Source organism: Cydia pomonella, chromosome 16 (genome assembly GCF_033807575.1).
Source record: "Cydia pomonella isolate Wapato2018A chromosome 16, ilCydPomo1, whole genome shotgun sequence".
Lineage (NCBI taxonomy): Eukaryota > Metazoa > Arthropoda > Insecta > Lepidoptera > Tortricidae > Cydia > Cydia pomonella.
Window position 1 is genome coordinate 8,784,121 of NC_084718.1, and position 11,452 is coordinate 8,795,572.

At 36.9% G+C, this 11,452-nt stretch overlaps 1 protein-coding gene across 1 annotated transcript; it reads right to left on the reverse strand.

The window, feature by feature from the left end:
• Positions 1-34: 34 nt before the first annotated feature.
• Positions 35-10,683, reverse strand: LOC133526108 (polypeptide N-acetylgalactosaminyltransferase 3-like). The gene is given in 8 exon segments (XM_061862579.1): positions 35-2,092; positions 2,094-2,288; positions 5,169-5,354; positions 6,236-6,374; positions 8,165-8,345; positions 9,926-10,020; positions 10,101-10,246; positions 10,430-10,683. Coding segments are annotated over 8 exon segments (1,818 nt in total). The 5' UTR covers positions 10,442-10,683; the 3' UTR covers positions 35-1,228.
• Between the last annotated feature and the right edge of the window lie 769 nt (positions 10,684-11,452).

Consider the following 11,452-nt stretch of genomic DNA (forward strand, 5'->3'; position numbering starts at 1 on the left):
ATGTTACTAAATTCGAGAGTTATTTGCTGCCGTCATATGAGAAGTACTTAGACAAAACACGTCTAATACACTAAGCATACTATATTATTTATTGCAAACTATCTAAAAAGACTAGATATTAAGCTGCAAGTTACATCATTAAGTTTACTTACGTCTAAAATTTTGTACAAAATACACATATAATTACGAGTAATACAACTGGCCTATGGCATTGAGTATTTCCAAAATAAATGCAAATATTCGTTCATTGTGTACTATAAATATTACAATTAGATTTTATTAATTAAAAAAATAATTAAAAATAATTGTCAGTGGAGTGCAACCATCAGATCAATATAAACGGTATAAAAATAAATAAGTTCCTCGAATGTGATACATACAGGATACATATGCTTAGTCAGGCATCTTAGAGAACTTAGAAATGTGGTAGGTTTTTTGCCAGCAAATGCGTACCGAATGCTTGATGCTTATATGCAGACAGTTTCAAATGTATTTTTTGCAGCTAAATTAACCCTTTCAACGCCACGCCTGCGCCATCGTGTGCGTCGCATCATCTTGAACCTTGTCGGAATGCACGAAGGTTGATATTGGGCTGTGTTGGCGCGTTAGCGGTCAAAGGCTCAAAGGGTTTTAAGCACTTAGTTTAAATATATCTCCAAAAACCCTCGATTTAATATGATTTTGCTGTTTATCAAATTAAAATACGTAATGTTATAAAGTGTATGAAGAAAATATTACTAAAAAAAAAATCTTTCAAAAGCTGTAAAGTGTAGATTATATCAATAGTATGAGATGTTGGCCAATAAACGATTAATAAATTACACACATATAATTATTATACATACAGGTACTATGTGATAAATCGCTATACTACAAAAATATACTGAACTTATTTTACACATCGGCAAAAGAGTATCTAAATAATAGTATACATTTAATACTTGTTTTTATACAATTATTGGAATGTCCAAAATATATGCTACTACTAATCTTCTAAAACATACAACTATGTAGTAATATAGTGTATATTGTTCCGTAATAAACATTTAACATAAACACCATATAAGTATAAAAGTTCGAAGAGAGAAAACGAAGCAACAAAGAATGAGATTCTTAATTACAACAATATTGTATCTTAATAACAAATATATTGTAATATCTTAATTACAAATATATTGAGGAATAATGTTGTACTTTTAATTTTATTTAAGTACTTTTAATATCACATTTACCGCCAAGGCACTCGGTCAAAATGCCAGATCTGTTGCGTGGTCGCCGCATCACGCATTTTGTCGCGACACTTCTTTGTTGAGACGATATCACTAAAACCATCTGCTTGTTTATCGATCAAAGCTAACGATAAGCACAGACCGTCTTTTGTTTTTAACCTAGGCCCCTTCTGCTCCCAAATCTGCTTCGGCGTCTCTTTACAAGCCTTCCACATGGCGCGACCTTCGGTTCGCTCTAAACACAAATTCTCATCACCCATAATCTTACCCTCAGGAGTGTAAACGACCATCGTATCCCAACTTCTATCGTCAATCCCACAGGGAACTCCCTTCGCTGGTACAGCGAGCCCCGTCGTCTGCTCCGGCACCGCTAAACAAGGACCAAGATCGCTCCTAATCTTACCAAACCATCTCTCATCACTCGGAAAGAAATTCTGAGGCCACACATTATCCAAATACCATTTAAAACTTTTACATTTCAAATTCTTCCGCAACTCTACTCTTGAATACACGGTTTGTTGATCGCGTATCGCTGCTATGTTAGGATTGAACTTAAAAAAGAAATCGGCCCACTCGTCCATCCACACAGTGGCTGCGCGAGCTAAATTAACATTTAAAACTTTGCTAACGCCTCCTGGATATTTATAAGGACTGTGTCGTCTAAAAATGTGTCCTACTCGAGAGCACGGTGTGATTTCTACTCGAGCGCCACACTGCCAGGCTCGCCATGACAATTCTAAGTTCTCGGCTCCCCAAATAAGCATACCTTCATCGTATCCTCCTAAGCGCCAGAAGAGGCTTTTCCTGACTGCGAAAAGCCCTCCAGCCATAGCTGGTGTGGGGTAGGGTTTGGAAGGGTTTTTCGGCCTTCTGAGCCATGACTTCAGCACTGGGGTTGAGCCAGCGGAAGAAAAGGTTCCAGCTGAAAGCGCCCCAGTGCGCGTCGATGCTCTTGGTGTAGGCTAAGGTGTCCTCGGATAGTAGATCTATGTGCGGGCATATGAAGACGTCGTCGCTCCCGGCTCGATCGAGAAGCGGTTCGAGCCAACCTTGTGTTACCTGAAATCGATTAACAAAATTTTATAGATCCTTTCATTGAAATGAACACCTAAAGGTTTCGTAAAACGGCATGACCAAAACATTATGCTTAATACTATCAAGTAAGGTTCATGTTGGTGCAATAAAATGTATAACATAAGGATTAAACATTTTTTTAAATTTTCCTTAAACCCTTTGCCGCCTATCATACTAACTTTTCCTAAGGAAGTTTGAGGTTCGAGACGCAACGCTCACATACACGTAAAATTCATCAATTTTATTTTTGTAGCAGAGAAAAGAGTAACTTTTCACACCACGACCTCATTTATCTGAGCTACCGTATTCGACCCCCTAAGGTGCATCGTGTGTCTGTTCAACTACGTAGTTTTGCTAGACTTGACATAGAGGCCTTAAAGCGTGACGCACATGCGACTGACTGGTCGTCCGTCATGTCGGCGCCGTCAGTTGATGAGGCGGTGGCGTCTTTAAACTCGTCGATCTTAAATCTTTTTGATAGACGCGCGCCGGTCCGAAAAGTCCAACTTAAACGCCCACCTGCGCCGTGGATCACCCGAGTCGTCCGTATTGCGATGACGCAGCGGGATCGGGCGTTTCGTAAATTTAAGCGCGATCGTTGCGAAGAAAATTGGTGTGCATTTAAAATGGCTAGGAACAAGTGCAACCAGATGGTAAGAGCAGCAAAACGGAAACACATTCATGACAACATTGCCATGTCATCCCCTGCCGAAACATGGAAATTTTTAAAATCCATTGGTGTGGCCAAGTCTAACAATTTTTCTAATAACTTTTCTTTTGCAACTTCTTCGTTTTCATTAAATGACTTAAACGTGCACTTTGCCAAGCCTTCTTCACTAGATCCCGCCACTAAAGTTCACAGTATTTCACATATCAATGCCTTGCCCTGTATTTCTAATAAAACTTTCTCTTTCACCCCGGTCACAGATGATGAAACTCGCAAGGTAATAACGTCTGTTAAATCCAACGCTGTAGGTCATGATGAGTTAAGTAGGACGATGATTTTGGGCATTTTAGAATGTATCCTCCCGGTTATAACCCATGTTATTAACCTTTCAATGTCTTCTGGGGTTTTTCCTTCGTTATGGCGTAATGCCCATGTCATTCCATTACCTAAAGTTTCCAATCCCAGTTCACTTAAAGATTTTCGTCCCATTTCAGTTCTACCCTTTTTGTCAAAAATCTTGGAAGCCACAGTTCATAATCAGTTATCTCACCACATATTCTCTAATCAATTGCTTTCACCTCTTCAGTCCGGATTTCGTCGTGGCCACAGCACTTCTACCGCCTTGCTCAAAGTGGTCGAAGACGTGAGGATCGGTATGGACTCTTCGCTGCTTACAGTGTTGGTTCTTATCGACTTCTCTAACGCTTTTAATGCGGTAGATCACGATTTACTTTTGGCTTCTCTTAAGAATGTGAACATTTCATCATCTGTGGCTGAATGGTTTGCTTCCTATCTCCGGGATCAGTTAGTTCGGGCTGACAGATCTTCTTCGGACTGGTGTGAACTCCAATCTGGGGTTCCACAGGGTGGCATTCTATCCCCACTGCTTTTCTCCATTTTTATTAATCTCATTACCGCTAAGATTAAATGCTCCTACCATTTGTATGCCGACGACTTGCAGCTATACACTCAAGCAAGCACCGATGATTTGGATCGAGCTATTGCTGATTTGAACGCTGATCTTAACTTCATATCTACCTGGTCACGTTGTTATGGCATTGCAGTGAACCCCACCAAATGTCAGGCCATCATACTTGGTAGTGCGGGCTTGCTGTCTTTAACGGACACGACGTACTTAGCCCCTATCCAGTATGAGCAAGTAGATATACCTTTTGTGCCGCAAGTGAAGAACCTGGGGTTGATCATCGATAGTGGGCTGACCTGGGATCCTCAGGTGTCTGACGTTTGTCGTAGAGTGACCAATACTCTAAGAGCACTTTATCGGTTCAAACATTTTCTCCCGACCTGCACCAAGACTCTTCTTGTCCAAGCCCTCGTTCTGCCCATCCTGGATTATGCTGATGTGTGTTACAGCAATCTCTCACAAGCTTACCTAACCAAGTTCGATCGGTTACTTAACAATTGCATCCGGTTTGTCTTTGGACTCCGAAAATACGACCATATCTCCGCTTATCGCAAAAAACTTAACTGGCTCCCTATTCGTGAACGTCGATCCTTGCGTATTCTCTGCACTTTGTTTTCAATTTTATTTAATCCTTCAGCCTTCCCTGATTACCTTCGTTCCAAATTCAAATTTGTTACTCCGCGCCCCGGCACCGATCTCCGAACCTCCCGTAGCCTTCAACTTATTGTCCCTCGACATCGTACAGGTTTCATGTCGAATTCCTTCAACATTCAGGCAATCCGGCTGTGGAATGATCTTCCTCTCTCTACGAGACAAGCCCAGAACAAATTCTCCTTCAAGCGCATGTTGCGCAAGCATCTGTTTGACAAGGTTCAAAGGTCGTCCTCATGATGTTTCACAATGGGTATATATTTGTATATGTATGTATTTATATTTATGTATCATATTATTTATGTACGTATAATTTTATATAATTTTGTGATATTTTTTTTTGTCATTTTACTCTGTATTCTGACCCTGCACCAATTAGGATCTTTCGGTTTGGCTCATGGTTGACTGGTAGAGAATGCCTTCTGGCATTAAGTCCGCCATTTGTACTCTTCATGTATTGTGCAATAAAGTTTAAATAAATAAATAAATAAATAAAAAATAACTAGCCGTAAATACCGTACCATTCATTTGTCTGCACTTTTAAGGCAAAACAGCGTATCTTATTGCATATTTCTTATAGGAAAGATGTAAAACAACATCAAGTTGTAATAGCGGGTGTTACCTCACAATGAGCATCTAAAAACACCAACACGTCTCCTTCAGCCTTCCTGGCTCCCAACAGTCGAGCTCCCACCAGCCCTTTGCGTTCTTTCATGCGAATAACCTCCACTTTGTCCAAATTGGCTATGGCATCGTCCAGCTCTTTGCCGAGGTACCTTCTCTCACTGGCATCGTCTACTAAGATAATCTGAAATTTTACGAAAGTACTTGTAAAGACAAACTGTAATATGTTTTTTATGATGGTAAGCAATTACCGCCGCACACGGGCACCTACAACACCGGAGGGGTTGAAAGAAAGTTTGATGGTCGACACATGACTGATATGACAATCAGAAAATGTATTGAATTAGTATCTATATTACATTAAACTTCTTATACATATAGTTTATAGACCACATTTTAAAAAACGTTTATGTGATTAGTAAACAACAAATCGATCTAACGAATTTTAAGGGGTTTGCGCAAAGTGCACTTTGAGATAAGATGTTGATTCGAAAATAACAACAATTAAGATAATATGTTCAACACTTAACAAGTTTCTCCAAAACATTATATTTTCTTCATCAAGTCGTGCATTGAATGTCTACATGTATAGATATTTTTAAAACTACTTGCGAGCCCACATTTATACGACACAAGACCAAGCTAACTCTACGTCATATTTGCAAGGACAAATTGTGGAAAAGTCATCATTAATGTCAAATTTAAATGAAAATTTGACGTTTACAATGACACTCCCACACTTTGTTGTGTTCAAGTCGGCGCAAAGTTAGCATAGACGGAGTCTACAGTTCTAAACATACAATTAACGTTACCGCGTATTCTAGTACTTAGTTATAGAATTCCAAGGGGCATAGCCAGGTGCCAATCGTTTGCGCCGTAGCGGATGAAACGCTAATATCTCTGTCGCACTTATATGGAAGAGTGGTAGACAGACATAAGTGACATTACCGTTGCGTTCGCTACGGCGCAAACGATTGGCATCTTGGCTAGGCCCTCAGGTATATCCAACTGGGTAAGTTCACGACACTGTGTGACAATCGTAACTATTTAATTAACTCACGTCACCTGTTTCAACAGCTGCTTAGGGGACCTCATGATAACTGACATGACCGTACGCATCAGCGTCGACCACGCCTCATTGTGGAACACTATGACGACGGTCGCCGTCGGCAAGTTATCTAGGTTGAATTCCACGCTCTTACAACTGCAACAAATTACTTATGTAACACACAACACAATCACAAGCATTCTAGACAAACGCAACTACTCAACTTAATATGTACGATATCTTACACTTAAGTACAGTTGAAAAATTATCTCTGTTTTCTGGACAACTAGATTGATTTTGTAATAATGCAAATGAAAGATTTACGAGGTTTCTAAAGTAAGAAATGCGCTCCACGTGAACCATAAAAAGTGTTACTAAATAGGTGTGGGAATGCTAGTGTCGCTATATCGCGACAATAAGTATAGTACCATAGAAAATATAATAGCCATTTGACATAAAACTAGTTCGTGTCATCCACGATGACGCGCAGTATTGTCAAATCTAACCTTTGATATATGACATTAGGATATTAAATGGAAAAACGTTAAGGTTCATCAATATCATAAAACATAATCAATTAGCTTCAAATTGAAATAAACTTTAAAGAGCTGAAAGTGAGAGGTTTGAAACATTTTTAGAAGTATTCTAAGTACACTCTAAAAAACCGCAGCTAACAAGTGGTTTCTGGGAAGCTATGGGGTGGGAAACACGTGTGGCGACAAAGAGACTAACTGAGTGTTTTTTTTTATTGATTGAGGTCATAACAAAAAAGCGGCCAAGTGCGAGTCGGACTCGCCCATGAAGGGTTCCGTACCATTTATGACGTATTAAAAAAACTACTTACTAGATCTGGTTCAAACCAATTTTCGTTGGAAGTTTGCATGGTAATGTATATCATATATTTTTTTTAGATTTTTCATTCCGTTATTTTAGAAGTTACAGGGGGGGGGGACACACTTTTTTTCACTTTGGAAGTGTCTCTCGCGCAAACTATTCAGTTTAGAAAAAAATTATATTAGAAACCTAAATATCATTTTTGAAGACCTATCCTTAGATACCCCACACGTATGGGTTTGATGAAAAAATAATTTTTTTTTTAATTTTTATGACATATTAAAAAAAAACTACTTACTAGATCTCGTTCGAACCAATTTTCGGTGGAAGTTTGCATGGCAATGTATATCATATATTTTTTTTAGATTTTTCATTCTGTTATTTTAGAAGTTACGGGGGGGGGGACACACTTTTTACCACTTTGGAAGTGTCTCTCGCGCAAACTATTCAGTTTAGAAAAAAATGATATTAGAAACCTCAATATCATTTTTAAAGACCTATCCATAGATATCCCACACGTATGGGTTTGATGAAAAAAGATTTTTTGAGTTTCAGTTCTAAGTATGGGGAACCCCCAAAATTTATTGTTTTTTTTTCTATTTTTGTGTAAACATCATAATGCGGTTCATAGAATACATCTACTTACCAAGTTTGAACAGTATAGCTTTTATAGTTTCGGAAAAAAGTGGCTGTGACAGAATCGGACAGACAGACGGACATGACGAATCTATAAGGGTTCCGTTTTTTGCCATTTGGCTACGGAACCCTAAAAAGGGTCAGCCCATTTTGGAATTACAGGGCATGGCAGTGTCGTCAAAAAGAGGTTCAGGCATCTCGTCCGAGGACAGTAGAAAGCTGCAAACCTACCATCTACTACTACTAATGCTATGCTTAAAATAATAATTTAGCTCAACAGACCTACACAAAAGCGAGTTTAATATCTGTGAAGTGAACAACAGAAGCAAAAGGTAAATAAGTATCATTTAAGCTTACATTTATTCACAAGAATTTCTTATGTAAATATGTATTCTTTTGATAAATTTTTACATCCCTATTATTTTAGTCATTATTGCTTCATTAAAATGGAAACAAAACTAAATTTAAGTTTTTACCTGTCACTTCTCATGTCAGGCAAACTTCTGTTGATGGATATTTTGTCGCTGACTAGAATATTATATGAGTGCAGTTGATACAATTCCCTTGCTGTGATGAGCTCCCGCTGAGCCAGCTGCACTGGCCTGCCACCTTCCCCGGCACCTTTGATTGGTGCATAATTGTTACTGTTTATTATATCTGAAATAAAACTTACACAAATTAGTAATAACAAAAGTATGTAGAAGACTTACTTCAGTAGGTGTTTTATTAAAGTCTACTTTTGATTATAACTTTGAATCTGCTTTTAATCTTTCCTTCATAAAGGTATTTAAAAAAAAATTTACAATGCTAAATTTACTTTACTTTTTTCTAAATATATTTTAGCACATGATTCGAATATATCCTCCCAAGTCCCAATGTCCTTTTAAAAGGACAAAGGGTCTAGCCGCAATCCTATAGTGAAACTGCCCCTGGCTGAAATGTATACCTTTCTTAGAAGCGTTAATTGGTCTTATTATAAGATATCATTTTAGAATATTTCAAGCCTGGAATCCCCTTGGTTTGGATAAAAAAACAAAAATATATAAAATCTTTTTTAATTTTTCTAAGCTAAACTAATGGTTAGATTTCTTTGAAATTCGGATTATACATGGCACTAATAGCAATACATTTTCAAAAAAAAAATCATGGTTCTAACTTATTTACAAAGGCCTAAAAAAATATTTTTTTTTGTTTAATTTTTTTTTTTATTATTTACAAGAGGGTGACAACCTCAATTTTTAGGTATTTAATGCACAATACAATATTGTATGAAATATATTTTTTTCATAAAAATCCATTTGTGGCAATAAGGTAAAAATGTCTTACTAATGCAGGCCATTACATCACAACTGTATCAATCAATTAACTGTAATGGAAAAAAGAAGGTTCCAACGTTACCAAATTCAAAACAGCAAAAATGACCCTGGAAGTTGGGAGGGTAAAGTTGTACTTTGGCTTAAAATATAGAAAAGTAAAACTAAGCATTGCATTAAAATGAGGAAATAAATAAACATCTCTCTCCCTCTTCCTCTCTCTCTCTCTTTCTCTGCAAATAAATAAATCTGAATCTGTCTTTTTTAAGAGCAATGCCCTTGGTCATGAAGTTCAAAATGTTCAAATTCAGTCTTCCATTTTATTACAACATCAAATCTTTTCTGCTTTATTTGCTTTATAAAGCTATATTTGCTTTGTAGTTAATCCTTAAAATCTCATTGTTTTCAAATTATCATAAATTACCATAAACAAAATACCATTCTCAGATCTAATCAGTCAAGGCTGCAGCGGTCACTGGGCAATGTAAATGAATGACCATCAGATAGCCATGGAAAATGCCTACAATATATAATTTAACACATACATTGCCACCCAGCCAAACAAGAGATCCAAGCAAGGCCACAAAAATATAGTCATATAAAATTGTAGTACAACGATCCACACTATGGCGTCATCCAGCCTGGGAACGAAATCATGAAATCCTCTATAGTCAGGTTTTTGGCACTGAATGTGTCAAAGAATCAAAGTGGAATCCAAGAAAGTTTTAATTTTACTAATTACAAAATTGGGCAGTATATTATTTATGTAAAAAACCTAGTGTCTGTTATAATATCATTTTTTTTTTTGTGTACTACTTGTTTCACCAGCTTTATAAGTTAGCTAATTAACATATTTTATATGATACTTAAGTATTATAAGTTAGCTGGTGTCACAACATCCAGCCCTGTGATATATGTACTTACCATCAGATAAGTTGCCTTTACCAAAGCCTCCAATATAGTGCCCAACTATTACTCTCATGCCACCTTTCTCTGTATTTGACTGTTCATTTTGCCAACTACAAAAAATATTTATAGATAATGTAAACAAAACAGGCAAAAGTAAGCGACACATTATACCATTATAAAAATAAATTACTTTTTACTCCAATCTTCACGGTTTCTTCTTATGGTATTGTACAATTCCATACTGACGTATAACATCGCGTTTATTAAAAATATCAATATTATTATTAAAGTTATAATTTTTTTCTTACGACCTCTGCACAGCAGTGACCAGAATTCCTGCGAATAAAAACATTGACTCATACATTAGTTAATAAAGCAAAAATTTTTTTTTCTATACAATTTATATCAATCAATTTTCGTGTTATGGCTCCATAAAGGTGTTATGATTCTGCCAATGTCGAGGTTGGATAAGACACGGCAAGTATATGAAAGAATTAATATAATTTCATTTAAACTCACGCCTTGCAGCATCTCTATCGCAAGAATCTCAGAAGTTCCACTTCAAGTATGAGACAAGAATAAAAGTACACCAAAACTGCTCCAACTTGTATCGCCCTATGGGTTTTCAATAGTCATTACTGCAGTCTATTTTTCATTTCTATGGATCCATTAAAACTGTGTCAGGTCACTAGAATAAATTATCGTTTCACAAATTCACAATCAAACAGCCTATCCATTCAATTTATTGAATAGAATCAGAAATGAGAATGACATTATCTTCCAATTCTTCCATTCTTCCAAATGCAGCGAGACGGAAACTTCAAAATGCTCCTGTCATTAGTGTCATTTAAACGAGCGTTCAGATACAAAACTATAACCACACGTATATTTTTTTTTATAATATAATTTTTGAACGAACTCAGAGGGCCTACCGCGAAACACGTTCGACGTGTTTTCTCCCTGTCACACTTACGTACGAATTTACATGTACGACAGGGAGGCAACACGTCGAACGTAGTTCGCGGTAGGCCCTCTGTTTAGATGATGTCGTAAATTTTTTCAGCACCATACCAAAGAATGTTTAGATACAATTTTTACCCAAAATGAATATAGTACATTACGATACAAATACGAAAAATAGGAAATTCAAAACGAGTGGCGATAAATTAAAACACGACCGAAGGGAGTATTTTAAATCGACACGAGTTGCGAATTACCTATTCGCACATGTATCGTACAACGTTTTACAGTACATATGGCCCTTTAAATGACACAGTAACGTAATATGCTAATTTGCGCACTAGTGCGGTAAAGAAGCACCATATGTACTGTAAAAATTATTTATCTTATTCTTTCGATATTGCAGTTTTTTTCTCGCTCTCGTTCAATGCGTAATTGGTACAGGGCCTTTTGAAATATCCACAATTATATCCTGTAATCTATCAATTTGTTACTCATACTATAGGTAGTTTGTAAATATCTCATGTAACTATTAGATTCGTGTCTCATTTTTTTATGTGAATTAGTTATAAGTAAAGTACT